Below are 24177 nucleotides of genomic sequence, written 5' to 3'. Positions count from 1 at the left end.
ATACAGTGGCCTAGACAAGCCCACTTAGGTGCTAATCAGAATTAGCACATAAATCGAAAGCTAGGAACCACCCCAAGATAGTGACCGGGTTCCTGACCATGTGCCACCCTGTCCCTCTTCCGAGCTCTCTATCAGTGGATTACAAAGAGTCTTTAACAAAATGATGAACTGTTGGAAGGCTAAGCCAGGCTGGTAAGGAGCAGCGTGGGCACAGTGCTCCTGTCGTGTCTATCACGGTGCACCTGGCACAGGTCGGCAGTGAACTGAAGGATTAATGAATGATACACTGTAAAGTGCTGTGCATATGTCAGTGGTTGTTCTCCAAGCCCTGTTTTGGTCTCTTCTCCCCACCTCCTCTTCCACCTTTGGCCTTCCGGTCAAGGAGAGACCACTGTGTGGGGCTAAAGGTTGATTTCAAAGAACCCCGACTCTCTGACTGAAAGAAAATGTGCAGGGGTTGTCCTTCTTTGTGAGGTAGATACTTCACAGGAAGAACTAAGAGCTGCGGCCGGGACCAGAATCCTCAGCAGATGGCCACTATTTTTGTTTTATTTTAAGCTACTGTTGTTCATGTACCCACTATGCCAGGCATCTTACCTACATGATCTCATTTCATTCTCCCGAAAGCCATGCCGGGGAATTACTATCCTCCTTTAACACAGGAGGAAATGGAGTTGCTTCAGCCCAGGCTGCCTGGTGGGGAGGGGTTGTAGAAGAGCCACTGGGACATGAAGTCCTGTCTGCCCTATGTCAACACTGCTCCTCTCCCCGTGCTCTTCCTACAAGCTCCGCCCCCAGAGCCATGAGCTTCCAAACCCAGATTCGTCAGACCTGGTTCCCATGGGGCCCTTGTTTAGCGCATGCCAACGACGCATACTTGATGGCAAAGACAAAAGGGTCACCGACTCTATCAGAGGCCCAAGGTCTTTCAAATTCTTCAAGGGAAAATTCCCAGCTTCTCTGAACATGTGAACACATATGCATGACCCACGGACATGGACAACAGTATGGGATTGCCTGAGGGAGTAGGGGGGAGGGGGCACGGTGGGAAGAATTCAGACAACTATAAGAATATAAACAATAAAATATAATTTAAATTTAAAAAGAATTCCCGGTTTCTCACCCCCTACTCCGCAGCATCAATCCCAAATGAAAAATAAAATCAAACCATAGCATTTGATGTGTCACCCCCGTGGCCACCGCAGGCGGGGCCAGAGAGTGGAAGAAACACAAGGCATGGCTACGCGGGCCTCAGTGAACCCCCATGCTCTTCTTGGGAGTGGGCGCCGGTCATGGAAGAAAGAAAAGCTCCTTCGCCCTCGAGGCCCAGAGAGAAAAGCTACCAGGCCAAGTTCCCCGAGCAAGCGAGCGGCAGACGGGGAGGCTCTTTGAGTCCTGAAGGGGCCTGAGCTGCTGCTGCTGCATTCTTTCTGCCCTCTTCCCCTTGTTACATGCAACAGAGACCACGGCCCCCTATACAAAAAGTGAGATTTTCTGGAGCGGAAAAGGCTGTAGCCGTGGATGGCGATGGGGAGGGACTTAGCATTAGAGTGGTGTCCCAGGCCCCACATGCAGGATGAGGCAAATTAGTTCAGTGGCCAGAGTGAGCGAAGGCTTTTATAAACATAACCTAATTGTATTACCTCAAAGTCCTGAAGCTTATTGCCCTGCTTAATGATGTATCACATTATTTATAGGGTGGCACGACGAGACTTCTATTGATTTAATGCACTCCCTTAAAGACCGTCATTGTCACAGCCATAAAACAGAGCTATTCCCAGACAACTCAATTATGTCCCCTGCGTCTATAAACCACCCCGCGCCCCACACAGTTGCACACAGGAGGCAGGGAGGGTGACACCAGAGCAGGGGGTGCCAGCCCTCCAGGACAAAAGGGAGGGTTCTGGAGATGCAAACGCTGGTGGGCCGGGGCTTCCCCCCCGTCAGGGATGAGGGGCGGCATAAGGGGTGCCGGACGGGGAGCGGGGAGCACCCCCTCTCTCGTGGCCCTGCCAGGCGGTGTGACCCTGGGTGACTCGGAGCGAGCCCCCGCCCCGCTCTGGGCCCTAGTTTTCCCAGCTAGGGAACTGGAGTGCTGAGCCCAGTGCGACTGGCCAGGTCCCCTCCGGCTCTACGTTCTGTGGTTTTACGAGTTCTTCTGGAGCCACGTGAACAAGATGCAAGCACATTTTTAATACCACTCCTCACCCTTTCCGTCAATCCAGGCTCTTTCTTTTTTAAACTAATTGATAAGAACAGTTACAACGATACCAGGAAGCAGCCCTAGTCCTGTTACTCATTAGCTGTTTGTCTACAGGCACTTGACTTGGCTTATCAGTGACTCATTGTCTCATCTGTGAAATGGGGGTATGAATGCAAAGCGCACGCATGTGCTATTTCCGTCTTTCTCCAAATGCTATTACGTGCGCCACATCCCCTTAACGTGGGAGGTTGACAAGAATAGCTGCCTTAGTACCCACGTCACAGGAAGGGAAAACTGAGGTGGGAGGGGACTGCCTTTCCCAGGGGAGTGGCACAGCCTGGTCTCCATCTGGTTTGGAAGATTCCAATTCTGGTCATAGCTGAGAGTCCAAGGAAAGTGAGATCTGGTGACCGCCCTGAGGATAAAAGACCCTCCTTGGGAAAGACTTGAAACTGCCCCCTCAGACATGCGGCAGTCGCTCCCGGAGGAGTTGGAGCTCATCTTGGGTTCTTCCAGAAGGCCTGGAGAGAAGAAGGGGCCCTCCATGGAGCCCTCCCCCGGACAGGTGTTTCAGGAAGAGAGTGGGAAACAGGAGCCCGCAGGAGGTCAGGGCTCTGGAGTCCAGACCACCACCGTGGGGTCAGAAAACGCCTGACTGGAAGAATCTGAGAAACCATCACGCGGCCCCTCACCCTGCCCATGGTGAACATGAAGCCCAGGGATGGGCAGGGGCCTGTCTAAGGCCACAGAGTTTATATGCTGCAGAGCCAGGCTTTGGAGCTCCCCGGCAGTATAACCGCCACGCCCCGCCTGGCCGCTACTCTCAGCAAGCGCTCCAGGCCTACCTTTCTGGTACTGGAGCCACAGCTGCTGCTGGACCTTCTTGCTGGGGAAGTGGATGATGCAGGTGAGCTCGGAGCCGTAGAGGGCCTCCGCGATGTAGTGGGAGCCGTAGTGCTGGAGGAAGGTCAGCAGCTCCTCCCGACTGCTCTCCTTGGTCAGGATCTTTAGGACGTTGGTGAAGCCTGGACAGAGGAGGAGCATGGGAAGGTGGTCAGAGTTTTGGAGGCTGGTGGCTGGCAAATTATAAGTGGCAGGGGGCTCCTGCCAGCGTGGGTTTGGTGCCTTAGCCCTCACCATGGTGTCAGCCTGAGGGCTCTACTAGTCCAAACATGAACAGCATTCCCTCACTTAACATGGCAAAGACTGCTCTTTGGACACACAAGACACTAATCAAAAGGGAATGGATAAGAGAGGAAGGACTAAAGCTTGGTGGCCTGGATCACAGGGACCTGAAAGCCACAATCAGGAATCAAAGCTGATGTCTACTAAGCAACGGACATGTACCCGGCACACCGCGAAACATCCCACCTACTTTGTTTAATTTAACCTTACGGTCAGCCTCTGCAATCCCACCACGGTGGCCCCCACGGTGTAGATGAGCGAGCCAGAGCTCGGAGGCCGTGCACGGACCTGCCTTGGTCCTCCGGCCGGGGGAGCTCGGGCTCCAGCCCACCCAGGCTGCCACTCCCAAGCGCTTGCACTTTCCACTGTACCCACTCATCCTGGGCTTGACCTGTCCACGGCTGGAGCCCTGGGGCTGCCCTGGCCGGGCCTTGGCAGATACTCGGCATCCTCTTATCTGACTCCTGGCTTGGCTCCCTGTAACGCTGCTTCCCTTCCTATCTCAGCCACAGCCTCCCTAAACAGCCGTATGTTCTCCTGCACGTTGCCAAGGGACCCTTTGCTGCTCTGTTGTCCTTCGCCCATGGCCAAAGAGACTTAAGGTCTCAGTGCCCAGCATGGGGCACTGCAATCACTCATTCAACAACTACTTTTCCCCTTCCCTTGCCTCCCTCCAACATCCAGGTCTATTCTTCCCAGAGCCTGAAGGCCTTTCTGGGCTCCTTCCCGCTACTGTATAACATCAGTGGCCTCATCTGAGCATTCCAGGCCTCCAAGGGCATCTCCCATGAGCCACCTGTATCAGGCTTTATCTCCAGCTAAGTCAGTTTTCTTATTTCTCCTGAATATGACCCAGGGTTTCTACTGTCCTTTCTTCATTTCTATCCCTTGTCTTACCACACACACACACACACACACACACTCTCTCTCTCTCACACCCCCCCCCCCCCCCCACTTCCTGCCTAAGTCCTACCTATACTTCAAGGCCCTGGCACATTGCCCCTCCTCTAAGGAGCCTTTCACAGCATCCTGGCCAATTTAACTTTCCTCTGTACCTTCAGCGTGCTCCACCTTGAAAACATAAGCTTCCCCACACTGGCCTCTGAGCCTGCACATGCGTCCTTCCCCATCCCCACCCCAAGCAGGTACAGGGCACAGTTCGGGACATGGCAGGCACACCAATCACCATTATTACAAGAACAACCGACTCCACCACATCAGAGTAAAATGTAAACGAGCGAGCTCTTTTCAGTGTTACAAATGAGCTCCAATTTGCCAACATTTTTATTTACAAGGGGGTTCTTGGGAGTGTCATTATTGATTAATTAGAGGAGATCCACCTTTGCAGTTCTAACAGGAACATCGCAGTCGTATTCTCAAGTGTGATGTGGAGGTGTGGGTGGTGGGGAAAACAGAACAGTATTCAAAGAATAGGTGCTTGATTATAACAATCTCTCTCCATTAGCCTGTTAACTCATGCACCCGGGTAACTAATACAGCAGCGTTAATGATGAGGTGGTGTCTGTTAAGTAAGAAGTAACATCATGGAGATGCCCTGTGGCTCTCTCCAGGCAGACAGAACTGTAATCAAATCCCTGCTCTGCTCCTGTTTCGCTGCTCGCTAGCTGTGTGGTCTTGGGCAAGTCACCTAACCTCTCTGACCCTCTGTTTCCTTATGTGAAAAACACCGGAACAAAAATGCCTTGCTTGCAGGGCTGATATAAGTCCTAAGACATAAAATGTTAGAAAGTTCTGGACGCTGTCAGCAATAATTACTATTTCTACTTCTTAGAGGGTGAAGGCCTCCGATTCCCAGGCTAAATGGGTAACATGTTGTTCATGAACAAGTGAAATTGAAAAAGAAAAGGTAAGAAACAAGCCGGTGAATAATGAGACACCGGGGCCAGAGCCCAGTGGCAGAGTTGTAAAGGCCAGGGTAGAAAACCCTAGGTCAGGCCCCATGTTTCCAAAGTCCTTCACTCATTCTTTACTTTCTCAGTTTCCATTTATATATTTTTTTATTCTGTCATGAAACATCAGCACCAACCATGTGCTGATTCTCTTACAGAGAGCAAAGGAATATAGGACCCGAGCTCTCTCTGCAGCCTCAGATCTGTGAGCAAGACATGAGGGACTCAGGTGGGAATCAAGCACTAGTTAGGGCTTTAATATAGGTAGTTGCTCACAGGGATTTCTTGAGTTATTCTGAGGACAATGGAGAATGTGGGAGGTGTCTCCAACTATTGCAGGGTTCTCTGGGCAAGGAGATCCAGGCAGAGAGAGCAGCATGTGCAAAATCAGAGAGGCATGAAAGGACCTGTCCCATTTGAAGAACTACAAATTATCACCACCAGCTCGGGCTCAGGGTCCCCATGGGAAAGTGTGGGCAACGCGTGTGTGCGTGCGTGCGTGCGTGCGTGCGTGTGTGTGTGTGTGTTGGGGGAGTATATGTGTTATTGTTGTACAGAGGAGGGACAGGAAGAGAAACCAGCTGGGAGAGACCAGAGGAGTCAGTGCCTGCGAACTTACAATCCACAAACTTGAGCTATTTCAAGAACGTAAAGGTGACATAGACTGTCATTTACCCCTCGCTCCTCTTCACCCTTCCACGCTCTGCTCAGATACTCCCTCCCCCAGGGAGCCTCTCTGACTTCCCAGGATGGATACTCCTCGCCAGGGCTGTTCCATCAATGTCTTGACTCTGCCGCAGTGTGTCGGCGTCACTGTCTGCTTGTCCATTTGCCCTCCTGTGAGCTCCTGGATGGCGGGCTCCCCAGTGCCAGCCCAGAGCCTGGCACACGCTAGGCCCTTGGAAACAGGTGCTCAATTACGCCAAGTCCCCTGGCTTCCCCGGGCAGCGGTCCTCACCTGCTGAGAGGGTGATGGTGCTGAGCTTCACACGGTAGAGGTTGCTCCGGACCCTCCACTGCTGCACCATGGGGTAACCCATGGCTTCGTCATACCTGATGTCTCCTGGGGGAGGAATGAGAAGGCCACGTGAGCCCAGCATTTAAAGGCCTCGGGTCCCACGCCCCACCCTGCAGCCCTGGGCTCTGGGTGTTGGCCACCTCTCCTAAATAGGCAGAGGCTAGGCCTCGATGTGAGGGCTCTCGCTGGGGCTGACAACTTTATCTGGAGCCCAACTCCGGATCTCTTCCTGGCCTCTGGGTCCAGCCCCAACCCTGCGTCAGCCTCTGTGCAACAGCTTGCAAGGCCCATTTACCCTACAAACAAGTACGTGTTTACAGTCTCGTCTGACCCTGTTGGCAACCTGCCATGGGAAACAAGACCTCTCAGTGCCTCAGTTTCCCCATCTGATCCTGCTGCTGACCTTATTCCATAGTCGCATTAGGAGACTCAAGCCAGGTAACTAGAAATGCTTTATGTAAGGACCAGGGTCACTCAAGTACAGCCTGTTCACCGTGTACGGTCAACGGCTGCCTTCCCAGGGCAGTGGCAGAGCTGAGCAGCTGTAGCACATCATGGAAAAGCCTACCCCGTTTGCTGTCTGACCATTTCTGTCTGCGGGCCCCTGGGTAGGCCGTCATTGTTTCCTAACACAGAAACATGAGTTGGTCATAGGTATCATGCAAAATGCACATGCACATTCAAGGTTCCCGTTGCAAGTAAGACTGAGAAACACTGGCTAAACAAAGCTAAAGACTTTGTTTGAAAACCTGTAGTTTCTTGGTGCTTTGAATACATTAGTGTGCATGGAAAAGTTCTACGAAGGTGGAGGGCACCATTTTACACACTTCTCTGACCACTGAACCCCTTTTCTACAGAGAGTCCACTAGAATTCATATCCCATAGAACACATTTTGGGGAAGCAAAAGTATAGACAAAAAAATAAAGGAAAGAAACCCACAACAAAATGTTAGCAAGTTGTTAGCTCTGGGTGGTGGTTGTATAAAAGATCTTGTTTTCTGATTTATATTCTTCTCCATTTTCTAAATTTCCTACTCTGAGTGTTTCTAACTCTTTTTTATAATCAGAGAAGAAATACATGAATAAGGCTAGTCACATCATCAGTTATTATTATTGTTACATATCCTCTGCAAATGGCAGGCACATTTTTTATCCTTTTCTTTTGCCCCCTGGTGAGGAGGCACTTAAAGAGATATTTGATACTGAGATTAAAATGAGAATCTCATTGGAACAAGTGATTTCTTCTTGGACATTACCACAGTATTAAAGTTGTCCATTACTGCCAACTTTTTTTTTTCCTTCTTAGCCTTTTCAAATGCAATTTTTTTTCCAGAGGTTTTCATTTTAAAGGAAAATATTCATGATCCCCAAAGATATGTCCACTGGAGTGCGGTTGTTTTGTTATAAACATGTCCTCTCTGTTTATCTGCTCTACCTATCCTCTCCTTCTGCAGAGGCAGGTCGGGGGGTGGGGAGAACCAGGGGAGGGGGGAGGGGTCATGATTCAGGTCAGGGCAGAGACAACAGTCTGTGCAGGAAAACCAGGCTCCAGTGCCCAGGCAGCCTCTGCCCACCTATTCATGCTCATCCTTGTTCAGATCAAGCTTGGAGGAGATACTGACCAGTGGGGCCCACCCCCAGGAGAGGGAGGCCGAGAATGTGAATGCAGACTGTCGATGCACTCAAAAGGAAAAAAAAAAACACTCCTGGTTATCAAGAAATTTCCAAAATCGTCTTCTCTGCCTCTAAGCTCATCATCCCTGGGCCTCCTGTAAGTGGCCATCACTTTACCCCTCACTTTCCCCCACCCCTGGTCCTTTCTGGATTCCAACACAGAATAGAACTCCTTGAGCGGAATGTCAGCTTCCTGAGGTTGATGCTATGGTCTGCATTTTCCCACGGCTGCAGAGCCTAGAACAGGGCCTGGAATATAGCAGGCTCTTAATAAATACTGATTTACTGGCCCACTCACAGCCATATGCCCATCCCCAGGCTTCCTCCATCCCTCAGCCCTCTCCTACCTGATTCTGTCCTAGACCCCCACCCAGGGACGAGGGGTAGAATGAAGCTCTGGGATGGGGGAAGATATTTTTTCCTGGTAATTAACAAAACAAAACAAAACAAAACAAAACAAAACAAAAATACTTCTTAAAATGGAACAGTTCCTTTATTAGGACAATTCCAAAGACCCCTGAATCAAACAATCTTAAAAATTCATATGACTCATGTGGAACCACAGTGTACCAAACATTTTACAGTTATGACCTCTAATTCTCACCACAATCTTGAAAAATAATTATTATACCCCATTTTTTTCAGAAGGAGAAACTGAGGCTCAGAGAAGGAAAGTGCCTGAGGACACACAGCAACCAGTGACAGATCCAGGGTCCTTCCCAGGAGAGCACAGCACCTCCCCGTGGGCCATGGCAACGTGGCTTCAGGAGGTGGTGAACTCCCTGTCACTGGGCACATGCAAGAGGGACAATCACTCAGCAGCAATATTGTGGACCTGATTTCCTCATAGCAAGGAGGAGCGGATTAGAAGCCCTTCACAGTCCATGTCAGCTCTGAAATTCTGTGATCTTATGAACAATGAAAATTAAGGAAGGCACAGAAGTTTCTAGACACAGTTTATAAAACATTTTTACATCCGTGATTTCCTGTGATCTACATCTGGGCTCCCCATTGAAGTAGGACAGGTCAGGGGGGTGATGTAGAATAGTGGGTATAGCGTCAGCTTTAGCATCACGACCAATCGGGCTTAAATCCTGACTCGGCTTAAGCCTAGCCATGTGGCCTCGGATGAGTTAAGTGACTTCTTTAACCAGTCTAACAGGGGATGATTACGCCCTTATGGGTTGCACAGATTAACACATGCACAGTGCCTGGCCCCAGGATACTCTAAACATGTGTGGGCTCTGCCCCGTCTGAGATTCGGTGACTTGTACAAGGTTTCTGAGAGCTTGCAAGTGACAGAGGGAATGAAACCTAAATCTGTCCTGTTTCAGGATCGTCCCCAGGGGACAGTTTCCCTCTCAGTGAGATGGCTCAGTCATCCCTCAGGCTGACCCCTGTCCCTGGGCAGTGGTTGAGATAACCAACTACTGTATCAAAAAGGCAGGTTGAGGGCCCTTCCACCTTAGGAGAGTCCCTGTGTAAAGGGCCAGAGAGGAACTGGGGCAAGGCGGCGAGGAGCAGAAAGCCAACGCGAGGTGGGACAGGAATAGGGAGGAGCCTCGGGAGAGGCCGCACCAGACAGCTTGTCAATAAGGGAGAGAGCGTGCGGAGTGGAGTGGGAAGGACAGATGACCCAGAGCCAGGGCACGAGGTTCTAGTCCCTGCCGATCTGCTGTGTGACCTTGGGCTGGACGCTTTTCCTCTCTGAGTCTAGATTCTTCATCTGCAAAACGGGAAAAATAATACCCACCCTGCAAGATGGCTCTGCACCAATGTTCAAAACAAGTCGCTTTCAAGTGAGGGAGGCTGTGGTTGGAGAAGGGTATCTGCTGATTTCCTTTTAGAATGATTTTAAAACAAACCTCATAAAATAAGACAGACACAGACAAATACTACCTGATCCATTTATATGTAGAATCTAAAAAAGCTGAACTCGTACAAGCAGAGAGTAGAATGGTTTGGGGGTGGGGAAAATGGGGAGATGTTGGTCAAAGGGTATGAAGGTTCAGTTACGCAGGATGAGTAAGTTCTGAAGGTCTACTGTACGGCATGGTGACTACAGTTGATGATAGTCTAGTGTACACTTTAAATTTGCTAAGAGAGGAGACCTGGCCTGGGCTCAGAGTCTGGAGTCTCAGACAAGGCCCTAGTTCTGCACAGCACATTGTAGGAGCCTCAGAAATGGCAGGTCCCCTTTGTACCCCGTCCCTCTCGAAGAGGGAGGCCTGGCCGAGCCTGTCTTGGAGGTGCTGAGGAACTGATATGCATCTGGAGACCAGGCGTGTGGTCCGGGAGGCTGGGGAGGGGTCCACACGTGTGTCTTACCAGTGAGCAGCTGGAGGTCCGGGAGGGGCTCGGAGAGGACCCCCCGGCACTGCTCTTCCACCGGCAGCGGGATCACCAGCAGCCCGTCGGCCAGCTGCGGGAAGTCCTTGATGAAGTTGTTCTCCCTGTGGAGAGGAGCAGAGAGACTGCCAAATCGAGGAAGGAAGTGGAGGCTGCCAGGGGCTGCAGGGCAGGAAGCTGGTTAGCCCGAATAGAGACTCATGAGTGGCAGGTGGCTTTGCTGCGCTACCTCTGGCTCCCTGAATCCGGGCTTTGAGAACATGATGCTAATGACAGGCTCTGAATCCATCAGGCTGGCGCTCAACTGCTGGCCCGCCACTCACTAGCTGTGCCGTGTTGAGTGAGCTACTGGTCCTCTTAGTGCCTCAGTTTCCTTGTCTAGAAAGTGAGACTTCAGGGTACTGATACACCTTTAATGGGCTAAAGCTCTCAATTACTTAGGACACAGTTGATGCTCTTTAAACTGAGTTTTTGGCTGCTCAACGCCCCCTTGCATAAGCAGTGAGGATGGTGAACCGGATGGTGAGGGGGCGGAGGACAGCATGGGGTGGGTGAAGAAAAAGGGGGTGAAGAGGTTAAGTGGGAGACAGGAGGTCTTGAAAGAATGAGTGTTTGTTAAAGTAGAAGGACTCTGAGAGATCTTTTGGATCAAACTCCTCCTTTGAGAGAGGGGGACGCCACGTCCTGGAGAAGCACAGTGACTCCACACCAACGGGTTGTACTCAGATGCAGGTCTCCCTGCCCCCAGGCTGGTAACCCTCCTGCCCTGTGTTCAGGCACCTCTGTCCCTCACCTGGAGGAAGGGATACAGGAGACAGACCTCTGGGTGGCCTTGGGTTATTGAACCCTGAACAAGGGTAGTCTTAGGGGGTCTCAGTAATAACGCCCTACAGGGAGGCAGACTTTCATCTTCTAGACCACAGACCTGCCTGAAAACAGAACCGCCTGCTAAGAGGAGGAATGAGCCTCCTGTTTCTGGGAGTATGCAAGCAGGAAATTTGAGGGCCACCTGGTTTCGATGACATCGAGAGCATTTCTGTATTCAAACCTGACTTTTGAGATCCTTAGAGTTAGAGACACTGATTATAACCCGGAGAGAAGGAGAAGAGGGAGGAGGGGGAAGGGGGATGTTTATCACTTCATTTGCAACCTTGAAATGAGCATCAGAAAGAGGAAAACAGAAACCTGTGATGCCAAAGCAGGGCCTTTGAAGCCTGGATCTCAGGCTCTTCAAAAGCAGCCGCGCAAGCGGTGGGGCGGCCTGGTTACCTTTCTGTCTGCACCCCATATCCCTGCGTACCCAGCCCCAGGGACCTGCAAATGTCACCACCCATTCATTTATTTAGTGACCGCCTTCTCTGGTGCCTGACCCCTGAGCGGGTCAGGGCCCAGAAGAGGAAATATTATCCCCATCTCAACATCCCCAGCATCTTCGTTTTCACCATTATCATGGTCATTTCTGACCGTTTATTTATCGTATTCTTATAACTTGTTAGGATCTGGCTAAGCACATTACATCCTTTTCATCATTTAATCTTCGCCTGTGCGGTAGTTACTGTCCTGACTGTACGGCTGAGGAAGACTGAGGTTCAGATTTAAGAGGCAGCAGAGTCGGGATTTGGACCCAGGCCTGTCTGACTGCAAACCCGGTGAGGTAAGGGCTGGGCCTGGGACTAGCTGCCAGGCACGCATGTGCGTCGTGGTGCGTCTCTAGGTCCGTGTGTGTATATTTAAGTATGCTATTTTGTGTGCCTGTGTAGGTGTGCCTGTGATCATGGCATCTGCTAGGTGTGTGTTTGTTGTTAGGCTTGATTTTCCTGCAAACCTGAGTCTTCATTTCAAATCCTCTTGGCGCTGTTTTCATAATCCCAGAGGAGGGAAGAACAGAGTCATCGTCTCCCATGTACCTCTCCTCCAACCCCCTGCCTCTGGTCAAGCCAGGCTTCGATCTGTGCGCAAACCCAACCCCAAGGGCACGATGGGAGGAGCACAGTGGGCGACCTCAGGGTGGCTGGGGACCTGGCTCCTGATACTCCTTCTTGGAGGAAGGCTTTCCCCCTGAGCTTCCAGATCAGGGAAGGCCTTGAGGAAGGACCAGATAAAAAGGGGGAAGATGGAAGGGCGGGAGTTCACAGGCCGGTGTGGAAGGCTGAGAGGGAGGCAAGGATGAAGCAGAGAGGGACAAGACAGCAACAGCAAAGAGCAAGGATGGTCCCCCAGGAGTGGGCCCCTTCACGGCCACCTGGGCGAAGGCCGTCCTGTGAGGCCTCTGCCAGCAGAGGGCGCCCAGGGCCTTCGCATCAATTGGCTCTCTCTCGGGAGGCAACCCAGGGATGGGAACCCGGGCCAGGGAAAGCTCCCCTGGGCTGAGAAACTCAGCTGGAACCCAGACAGCAGCTTCTGAATCCACCTGCCTGGAAAGGTGATGGGGACGCTGGCAAGGTGCTGGCTGAAGTTCAGTCAGACACCAAGTTCAGATGCTCAGAGCCTGCGAGTGAGTGAGGGACAGAGTGTCTGTGTGTATAGCTAAAAACTACCAGGCAATTAACTGGTAATCCTAATAATCGGAAGATTGAGTAATATTTATTGATTAATCATATTTGTTGAGCGTCAGCTATATTCTAGGTAATGTGCCAAGCTATCGTGGGTTGGCCAAAGAGTCTGTTTAGTTTTTTTCCGTAAAAGACATAGTTTTCATTTTCACCAATAACTTTATTAATTTTGATATTTTGAGTATGCCAGCCATCTCCTGTGTGGTAGAACATTGATTGCTCTCAATTAATGTCTTGATTTCATCACTATCGACTTCAACTGTTCTACCTGACCAAGGAGCATCGTCCAGAGAGAAATCTCCAGCACGAAACTTCGCAAACCACTTTTGACACGATCGGTCACAGCACCTTCTCGATACACTGGCACAAATATTTTTTGTATTTCTCTTGCGTCTTTACCTTTCTTGAAATAATAAAGCATAATATGCTGAAAATGCGTATTTTCTTCCATTTTCAATATTAAAATGGCTACACAAAAATTCACCAATTTTGATAAGTATTTTTTAAATGCACACTGATATGACAGCTGTCACAATACAACCTAACAAAATTGTTCTGAATGAAGTTAAAGACAACTCAGCACCACCAGAGCCATCTTACAGAAAAAAACAAATGAATTTTTTGGCCAACCCAGGGAGGGAGGGAGGGAGGGAGGGAGGGAGGGAGGGAGGGAGGGAGGGAGAGAGAGTGTGTGTGATGTTAACCACATGAGAACTCTAGGGGACAACTACTATTTTATTCCCATTTTGTAGATGAAGAAATGGATGACCAGAGAGGTTAAGGACTTTGTCTGACAGAGGTCCGCAGTTAGGAGCGGCACCTAGCCCACACTCTAGCCAGTCGGGTTCCCCGCTTAGTGTCTGGCACTTGGTAAACATGCATTCAGTGGTTCATCAATCCAGAGCCTGGGCTCTTGGTCACTGGGGTAACCTGAGACCAGTGAGAGCAGACTGTGCTTTTGTGCCCGTAGGTGCGGCTGTATGCATGTGTGTGTGTGCACACGCGCGTGTGCTAAACTGGACACTGCATTTCATATAGCCATGGGGCCACTGTTTCGTTAGACAAACCTTTCTCCCAAATAGCTATAAAAACACTTCCTTCTTGGCTGATAGTATATGGAAACAATTCATTAAATTTTTAAAATAGTTCCTGGGCTCTGTGGACTCAACAGCTCTGGCAGTGAGAGGCCTAATCCACCCCACAGTTTGGGGGGTCTTCTGTGTTTCAGAGAAGGTTCTGCACATGAGGGAGGCAGCGGTGGGAAGTCAGGGAGGAGCTCCAGGCATGAAGACCAGGAGGGAAGGCAAGCACCACCCAAGGTGTCCGAGGCCGCACAGCCCAGCCCCTGCCGCCTCCTCCCGCCTTATTTTATAAGCACTGCCACCCGCCCACTTTCCCCAGCTGCACTGATTGTCCCTCAAGTCCTTTCATGGGCCACGCTCGCTTCCTACGAATGAGCCGACTGAGGTTTCGCGCTCTCTCTGGAAAGCCCCAGCCCCCCACCCCCTGCACCTGGTCAGTTCCACTTATCAATTCAGACCACACATTATTCTCTGCCTTTGAGAAAATCTTCCCATGATCAGATCTCCTGTTATGTTCTTTCATAGCATCTTGCTATTTTGTTCTGCAAAGAGCTTCACAGTTCCTAACTGTAGAAGCGCTCATGAGGACCTTATTAGATACTTACCTGTCCCGTTGGACTCTGGCTCCATGGGACCAAGACTGTGCCTGCCCCATTTGTTGCCGCCCCCCACCCAGGGCCTAGCACTGTGTGCATTGCATAAAAGGGGTCGCTCAACGAACATTTGTTAGGGAAACAAAGGGAGGAAATCGAGAGATCCAAGTAATGTGTGTATGACCTACATCTTTTGATAGAGTCCTTTCTGATGTTTTATCATAGGGTTCCAGCATGCTTCAGGATTCAAGGGACGTTGGGGATTTGTGCCTAAAATTCCAGCTCTTCCACATGCAGCTTAAAAACCTACTTTCTTCCTCTAACTTCTTATGTGCAAGGTCACCCTGGCTCCTATGGAGCTCAGATAGAGGCCAGCGGCCCCTGCCCCTGAGCTAGTGGGGACCAGACAGGAAAAGGGGTCTCTCTAAGCCAGGGCTGGTCAGACCTCCCGCTCTTGGTGTGCACACGTGAAAGGGTGTGCATTCGCGGCACGCTGGGGCGGAGGTACAGAGGACGCGTGGGGTGAGGAACGCCAGCAGGAGGCGAGAGGCCCCGTGAAAATACCACCTCTTCCATGAAACCACTTCATTGTCCTCAGCTGGAGTAAGTCCCTGCTGTCACTTTCCCTCATGTGCCTCGCTTGTGTATGAATTCCAGAAGTGGCCCCGGGGTCTGGTAGTAGAAAGGTCGTGGGCTCAGAAGCCATACAGACAGGGATCCACATTCTGGCGGTGTGACCTCAGGGAGGCCACTTACACTCTATGAGCCTTAGTGACTTCATCTGTACCAAGCGCATAATGAGTTTACCTTAAAGGGGTTGGGAGGAGGACTCAGGGAAAGTTATCTTTGATGCTTGTACCTTTTCCTGGACCCCATACTGAATTCTCAGAGGCTCAGAGAGCCCAGCACAACACCTGCTCCCAGTTTAACTTCCTAAGTATCCGTTGGATTGTACATGGAGGTAAGGGGAAGGCCTCTTCACCCTCCATTCCACCTGCCCGTGACCTCTAAGTGGCACAGACCTGTGGAGCATGTCCACGGCAGATGCACCTTGTCTGTTTCCCTCTGATCAGCCGTGCTAACAGCGATAACCAGTAAGGGATGCTGGGATCAAACACCACCATCCCCCACCCTCCCCCAGGTTCTCCCTCCCTCTGGCTGCCCCCTTTTAAGAATATGTGTGAGTGTTTTGGATACATTAATACACAGCCACCAGCATGCTGGAGCCCATCAACCCTCAGTTCTGGGGAAATTAGCATTTAAATTGAGGTATTTCAGGGAAGTAAATCATGCCTGAGAAGCCAGACTGTCTGCAGCCTTTTCTTAGTGGAAGGAACACTAGGAGCTGTTGAGTTTGCAGGGAGGGGTCCACCTTCCCTGGCTCCCCCCCAGGCTGCCCAAAGCCACCAAGAACTTTCAACGCCAATGCAGACATCTCCCCTGGTTTAAACCATCCCCTGTCCCTCGTCCCCAACTAAACGTGAGCCTTTCTGCCCCGTGCGGTAGATGACTTTGGCTGAGATGTGATTTCCCATGTGACCAAGCAGTTAGGAGGCTCTGATGGTGGCTTTGTCACTGCCTGGCTGGCTGGTTTGGGAAAGCTGCTACTCCCTGCCGCTGGAACTGGGCGGGGTGGAAGGCTGGAGTTCAATTTTGATTTCTCTGAACCCCAGACCGAAAGGCATTGGGCCAGATTGTGTCCCTTCTGTAAGTGCAGGAGTCTGTGGGGTCTGGTAGTATTTAAACAAAGCCCACCCTCAAGCTCTGCCCTTCTTGGGGAATAACTGCAAAGCCTGTTCTCACGGGGTGTGCTTCTCAATTATGGGTCTTCATTTAAGTTCCTTGGTCATGCTCCCCAGGCTTAGTTATTCTTTCCTTTAACCTTTCCTCAATTCATTCTTTCAGCAAATCTCTACTATTATAACATGGACATTGGGAATACAATGATAAAACAGACATTCCCTATTCTCAAGTTGCCCAGAGCCTGGCAGGAGACATGTATGCAAATGCTTCTTACATATGTGTGTGCATGTGTGCAAGGTGAATATGGTTTTGAAAGTGTTCAAATGAAGCATTTTTCATTTCTCAGAAATGATATTTGGCCCTACCGCCTACCTGCAAAATCAAAGGCATTCATCCCGTAGGTAGAAAAGCAGGTAGCATCTGGCAAAAAGGGGGTCATCGCCCAGCTCTGCACCTCAAAGCTGGCTTTGGAGTGTCTTGAGCTAGATAATAGTTTTGAAAGCCAGCCCGTGCTAGGGGTGAAGGTTCTGCTATCCGTCAAAGCCAAGCCTGGCCAACTCCAATCACGGTCTTATTTTAATGTACAGATGGTGCCAGCTATGACCTCAGGGGAGTTCCCACCAGAGAGAAAAAGGAAGGAGAACACTCTTCTTTTTGCCATTAGTGCTGGGAGAGATCGCTGAGGAGAGAAGATGACCAGGACTAAAAGTTCAGACCTGAGAGCCAACGCCCCTCCCCACTCACTCCAACCTTGAGGGCGGTGTCAACAAAGTTCTATGATACTAATAAGGGTTCTGGGGAAAATCCCAGGAGCAATGGGGTTTGCTCCCCCAGATCAAGTTAAAGTCTCGGCAGGGGCGGTTGGGAGACCCTATATCTAACAAGTCAATGTAGCTTCATTGAGTGGGTGGCCACAGGTGAGCAAAAGGCCAACAAATATCAGCCCTCCAACCCTGCACCCACAGGATAGAGAAAGGAGCTGGTAAGACACCCTGGCTTATCCCCCTCATCATGGAGAGAGGGATGGGGAAGGGGGTGAAATTAGAACAAGGGGCTTCGGAGTATGAGGTCCTTGTGACTTTGGACTTTGACAGTGGGTTCTGGCATGCTGCTCAAAAGACTGCCCGAGACTGCCCATGTCACAATGGATGACAAAGCAAGGGTCCAGAGTCTAGCTCAGACAAGAAATTAGATCGTGACTGGCAGCGAGGGTCTGGTAGACCATGTGTGTGCCAACATTCTCCCGTCAGTATCCATCTGCTCCCTGATGACGGGGTGGAGACACTGCCAGCAAAGGGCAACACAGGGCGGGCTGGCGGGGAATTCAACTTTGAGTGGACTAAATAGTTACCTTAAAGAGGGTATTCTGTATCCTTAATTGGCAAGTTGAAATACTTTTTTTTTTTTTTTTTTGGTATCAATGGAATGGACTGAGGGAAAGATTACGTCAGCTTTAGAAAACTGAGACAATTGGTGTTTTGCATAACTGAGTTGGAGTGGAAAAGTGTTTGAACTCTTTACTTACTAAACACACGGCCATAAGCCAGAGTGATACAACTGAAGGTTCATAGAGGAGGTTTAAAGACCAAGGGAGTGTAGAGGAGGGGCACTTAACATAGATGGGGGAGATCAGGAAGGCTCCTTGGAGGAGGTGAATTTTCACAGATTGGAAGGGACTATCCAGGAAGAGATCAAGGAAGGGAGTTGTGGGTGGGGTCTAGGCAGAAAGAACAGGATGTGCAGAAATCCAAAGGGGTATGTGTGCATGTGTATGGGGGGAGGGAGGGAGGGAGGGGGAGAGAGAGAGAGAGAGAGAGAGAGAAACTGAAGATAGTACTGTAGCACATTCACATTCTGGACGCTGAAAGAAGGTAAGGTTTAAGATGTAAAAGCTTTGAGCACAAAGCAAAGACAGGCTGTAGAGGAGCAGGTAGGGATCAGGTCCTATAAGCCTTGTAAGCGATGCTGAGGAATGCATGTTTTATGCTGAGGGCCAGCAGGCCTGTTACAGGGTTTTAAGCAGGAGAGCGATGCTGTCTGAGGCTTTAGGAAGGCTGCTTGGATGTGCTGTGGAGGCTGGGCTGGAAGCGGAACAAGACTGGAGGAAAGAGGCCAGCTCTGAGGTTTTGCAGCAACCCAGGGAAGACACAAGGGAGATGTTGTATGACAGAATATTGAGGAGAGGTGCCGCTTAGAGAGAGACTCGGAAAGGAGAACCTGCAGGGCTATATCGTCAACTGCACACGGTGGAGAGTAGGAGAAGGAGTCACAGGGTATGCTGGGCAGCGCTGACTCCAGCTCCCCCTGAGTCCCCATCTCTAAGCACAGAGCCATCTGGGCACATTGTTTTCATTGCCCATGGCCTGAGAACAGACCAGTGTGCCTTGGCCCATCATAGAAATCCTTGCCTCCTTTCTGCTCCCACCAGCCTCAGCCCATCTCAGCTGAACTGCTACGTGTGAGACCTGCAGAAAGACAGCTGAATGCTGAGTAAAGTCGCCAGCATTTCATGAAAGCCTGGTCACCTCCAGACAGAGGCTCCCAGGGCGGCCATCTCTTCCTGGGCAGAATGCAGCTCATGATCCCTACCTTCCAGGCTGTTTCAAGGATCATAGATGCAAAGTTGCTTCACTGGCTAAACAGTGGCCCTCAGTGCTCCCCCCACCCCCGCCCCTGCCAACACACAGGGCCATTCTCCTCTCAGCCAATACTCACGAAAAGGATGAGAGAGAAGACAGAGGCAGGCAAGGCGGAGAACTGACTTATATAAAGGCTCCTGAGTTTCCAGGATCAGGTTGGCTACTGATCCATATTTTTCCTTCCCCACCCAGAGCGGCCTCCACTCTGCATGTTCTCAAAGGTTAGCAGGAACAGCTATTTCACCTGCCGGACCCCATCCGAACCGTGGCTTCCTTCAAAGCAAGGGCTGGGTCTGAGTCTTCTTTGTGACCAGACAGACCTCATGGTGTCCCCTCCTCCAGGAAGCTGTTCCTGAGCCCTTTCTTAGGAAGAAATATCATTTTTGCTTCCACAGTGCTTGACTTTGGCTCTGATCTCAAGATTGCCAGAGTCTGCCAGGTATGGTTTTTCTCTGCAGGTGTCTCCCACCCCAGATTCAGGAGCTCTCCCCTGTGGGCGTCTCTCTGCCGGGTTTCCCTCCGAGCCCACCTCATCTGCATGCCCTGATTCCAGGGCCTGGCACAGACACAGCACATTAGCAGCTGTCTGTTCTGATTTAGACCATCCCCCCGCCCAGGGACCACCACGGCAGCCTGATCAGGACTCTCTGCATTCGGTCTTGCCCTGCCAATTCATTTACCATCCCACCGCCAGAATGATTTCCTAAAATGGTGATCCTAACTCCAATATGTCATTGGCGCCATGTGTTAGTGTCCTGTTGCTGCCGTAACAAATCACTGAAACCTCGGTGGCTTACAACAATGTAAACGTAGTATCTCATAGTTCTGTAGGTCAGGCATCTGAAATGGGTTTCTGGGCTAAAATCAAGGTGTCAGCGGGATTGGATGCTTTCTGGACGCTCTAGGGGAGAATGCATTTCCTTGCCTTTTCCAGCTTTTTAACGATGCCCACATGCCCTGGCCCCGTCTTCAAAGCCAGCCAAGGCAAATCAGGTCCTTCCCTTAGCACATCGCTCCTACTTTCAGGATCCTTGGGGTTATTTGGATAATCCAGAATGATCTCTATCTCAACTCAGGTGATTAGCAATTTATTCCCACCCGTACTCTTAATCGCCTGTTGCCATTTAGAGTCATTTATTCACAGGATCCAGGGATTAAAACGTGGATATCTCAGGGTCCGTTACTTTGCTTGCCAAGCTCCATTTTTCTTTCCAGAAGGGTGTTGTTGATGCCTCTCCCTTCATGCGGGCGTTCATGCCCCTCCTCTGGGCTTCTGCTAGTCTCCCCTATCCCAGCATTTTCACACTGGACTGTTGTCCTTGGGCACCCCCTGTTTCTCTCACGGATCAAAGGCCCAGAGGACGACGACTCTGTCTGCTTTATTCACTACTGTGCATCCAGCCCTGGTACAGTGACTGAAGCACACACTAGGGGCTCAGTACATGCTCACTAAGTGAATGAATGAATGGAAATGTAAGGGAGGCAATCTGTTCAGCTGTGGTCCTGCAAGCTCCCTCCTGTGGAGCCTGGGTCATCGCCTTATTCATTTCCTCCTCCCTTCCCATCTCTCCCCTTCCTCCCGAGACAACCAGCATGCACAATAACAAGTATCATTTTTAAAGCTAATATCTATTAATTGTTGCCAATGACCTAGACATTATTCTAAGGGCTTTGCACATATTTCATTTCACACTCATAATGACCGTCCAAGGTAAGTACTTGCATTCTAATCTCTGTTAAAGTGAGGGCGCAGAAGTATAAGGAGGTTAAGTGCACAGAACTAGTAAGCTGGACGCTAAAAAGTCTAATTCCATGTCCTTATGAACTATGCAAGAATATGCTAGCAATGTTTTATTTTGCCCCTAAATGAAATGCTGAAAAGTGAAGGTTGCCTCATTGAAAATTCCAGCGCTGGTAGAATGTCACAGAGAAACGCCCTCACTAATAATAGTAACTGCTCTTCATCGAATACATGCCATGAACTGTTTCACAGGCTTTCTCTTTCCAGCCTTCTTGCCATAGGTGGAATGTTCACATCCCCCCAGAATTTATGTGATAAAACCTAACCCTTCATGTGGTAGTGTTCAGAGGTGGGGCCTTTGAGAGGTGCTTAGATCATGAGGGTGGCACTGTCAGAAATGGGGTTAGCACCCTTATATGAAACCTCGGAGAACACCTTGTCCCTTCCACCAAGGAGGACATAGCAAGAAGGTGCCATCTGTGAACCAGGACACTGAATCCGCCCCTCACTAGACACTGAATCTGCTAGTGCCTTCATCTTGGACTTCCCAGCCTCCAGAACTCTGAGAAATAAATGCTTGTCATTTAAGCCTATGGTATTTTTTTTTTTTTTAGCAGCCCAAATAGAGGAAGGCACTTCTCAACAATCGTACACATCAGGTATTATCTCTGTGATGAAGGTGAGGAAACTAGGGCTCAGAGAGGTGAGGTCACTTTCCTAGGGTCATGTACGATGAAATCAGGCCTGTCAGCTTCACTCCACCACCCACCTCCCCATGCTCACACCTGTCTTTCTCTCTCCTGCCCTACCCTCATCCATAGGCTGCTGTGCATGCGCGCGCGCGCGCGCACACACACGATGCCAGGGTTACCCACTGCACATGCCTTCCCTTTCTAAATGCAAAACAGCTTTCACAAGTAGCACCAAACTCACTTAAGCATTCCAGGCATGGCCGTTACTAACTCCTGTCCTGGTAATTGCAATCTCTGAAAGTGAAAGAAACTGCAGGCTAGAGAAACATCATCTTCTCCTCAGCACCTCTATCCTGCGTCTCCTTGCCTGCATGTGTCAGCGCCGGGAATCCTTGTCCTGTCCTAACAGGGGGGACAAGCTGACCTGCTGCCACTGGGGTCTCCGGAGCAGCTTGCTGAACTTCTTCTGCTAGTTCTCAAGGGGAGAGTTCAAAGGCCCTGAGACCTGGATGTAAAACTTGAGAGCTGGCGGTGGGGAAAGTTCGGCATCACAAGGTCCAGCCTCTGCATTTTTCTGAGCACTGCCATTATCGCTGTTCACCAGATGCTATACGCCAGATTTGAAGAGGAAAGGAAACCTTGCCCCTGAGCACACGGTCTGGATGCAGCGGAAAGCAAAACGGCTGCCTCTGTGCACAGATCTGCAGGGTCTGAGTGAGGGATCGCCTGGCCCGGGGTGGCAGCTGAGGGTCGGAGGGAGGGGCTTAGCTTAGCCCAAATCACTCCCTCTCCAGCCCCAGCCCTGGCGGCAGGCTCCACTTTGCCTCACTCAACCCCTGAGGGGTCTCCCTGCTAATTTTCTCATAGTCAAGAGCAGAAACCAATATCTCCAAACTTTTAAAAATATTTCAAGCCCAATTATGATCTTCATATTGTCATGTTCAGCACACTCTGTTCTCAGGGACCCTCCGCCCCATGCCACCATTCCTCTCTGTATCTCTTGGGTAGGAGACAAAGGCATGTGCCACAAGAGCACAAGGCCTGAGGCTCCCAACTCTCCTTGAGTCCTGGAGTGCGCTCACCCTTCCTCAGGCCACCTCGGCCCCGCCCTGGACAGGGAGCCCTTCTGTGAAGCTGCGTCACAAACTTGCCGCGTGGCCTTGAGCAAGTCATTTCCCAGCTCCCAGGGGAGGGGTCCTTTCAGTGTGGGGTCATTTCTTTGACTAATGTAAGTGCTCCAGGGGTGAGTGGTCCCAGCCTGTGAGCCCTGTGTCTGTTTTGTTACCTTTTTTGTAAGCAGCCTTTGCAGCCAGACTCACCTCGATTTATACCGTGGGTCCACCTCCCATTCCCCTATAAGGCTCTGGTTAAACCCTGAACTTTGAACTTTTTCTGGGTCTCTGCTCATCAGGTAAAGGGAAAAACAAATCCTCCTTGCCTCTTATACTTGCTGTAAGGATTAAAAGCGTCCATAATATGAGTTGCTGAGCAGAGGACTGAGAATAGCAGATTCAATAAATGGTGGCTCTTGCTGTGGTGAAAAGCATAGTTCTAGCAGCTTTACTTAACATTCTCAAAATGTCTGTCTTTTAAAATACATATTTTTTTTTTATTGATTTTAGAGAGAGGAATGGAGAGAAGGACAGAAGGAGGGAGGGTGGGGAAGACAGAGAGAAATATTGACTTGTGGTTCTAAACATTTATGTATTCATTGGTTGATTCTTACACGTGCCCTCACCAGGGACTGAACCCGCAACCTTGGCCTTTTCCGGGGAATACTCTAGCCAACCAACCTACCTGGCCAGGACTCAGAATGTCTGTCTTGATTAGGAATTTAAAAAAAATCAAATTTTAGAGCTGAAATGGACCTCAAATTCTTTCCTTTTATACCTTTCCAGAAGCACATACAGCCTGTCCAAATCTCATGATAGAGCTTTAATGAGGACCCTGGATGGGTGGCTGCTAATTTGGAGATCCTCTCTTTATATCATAGATTTTTTTTTTCCGGTGGACTGGTATCTTTCCTAAACGCATACCCTACTCCTGACCTCTAGGAGAGTTATCAGTGCTAAAGGCAAAACCCCACAACCGCAGGTGGAACGCCGCGCCCTGCCAGAGCCCGCACTGAAAAATCAGCGTGGTTGTGGACTTCCCTACGCTGGGAGTACAGACTAGATAACTGTGTCCTCTGTCTCCAGCTCCCAACTAAGCTTCAGATACATACAAGATGCTCAAAAGTGTTTGTGAAATTGAACCTGAAGTAGGTCAGACTCCAAATTAAAGGAACAAGATGTTTCAAAGCTCCTAACTTAAACCAACAGATAGGAAGTATCAAAGCTGCATTTTAACTGACCACACAGCATCTGTGCATTTATAATAACTTCATTCTACACAGTAGTTAGAGAGGAAGAACCTTTTTTTTTTTTTTTTTAAGTATTAACATTTAAAACCAAGCCATGAGGTACATTTTAGAATCAGAACACGTGGCCCAGGGACAGCTGCTTCTGGTGTAAATGTGTGGCTGGATCACATCTCTGAAAGTTTCTCCTTTCCTTTTGTCTTTCCCATTCTCCCCAGGGCACCTTGGAAGTCTTTCCATATAGCTACCTCTAATGAGCTTTGCAAAATGAGAAACCTGCCGCAGTAAAAGAAATCTAATAGCAATTGCTTTCTTGTTTGCTCTCTCTCCTCTTTCTCCTTCTCTCTCTCTCTCTCTTTTTGTTTTATTAGTCATTAGCAACAGAGAAAGAAAACCCCCACCGGCAGAAGAAAGGCAGCGATATTTGTGCCTCCCGC

At 50.0% G+C, this 24177-nt stretch overlaps 1 protein-coding gene across 3 annotated transcripts in view; it reads right to left on the bottom strand.

Annotated features, from left to right (window-relative positions):
* ASTN2 (astrotactin 2) overlaps positions 1-24177 on the bottom strand; it is an 807209-nt gene that overhangs the window by 229970 nt on the left and 553062 nt on the right. For all 3 annotated transcript variants that reach the window (XM_054584473.1, XM_054584474.1, XM_054584475.1), the window contains 3 exons: positions 10319-10443; positions 6257-6361; positions 3049-3228 (listed from right to left, as the gene is read on the bottom strand). In XM_054584473.1, coding sequence (XP_054440448.1) covers positions 3049-3228; positions 6257-6361; positions 10319-10443 — 410 coding nt within the window. The remainder of the gene's footprint in view (positions 1-3048; positions 3229-6256; positions 6362-10318; positions 10444-24177) is intronic.

Source organism: Pteronotus mesoamericanus, unplaced genomic scaffold, assembly GCF_021234165.1.
Source record: "Pteronotus mesoamericanus isolate MK-2021 breed Mesoamerican mustached bat unplaced genomic scaffold, CSHL_Meso_final contig_78, whole genome shotgun sequence".
NCBI classification, from domain to species: domain Eukaryota; kingdom Metazoa; phylum Chordata; class Mammalia; order Chiroptera; family Mormoopidae; genus Pteronotus; species Pteronotus mesoamericanus.
The sequence above is the reverse complement of the archived record's forward strand: the minus strand, read 5'-3'. Positions and strand labels throughout refer to the sequence as shown.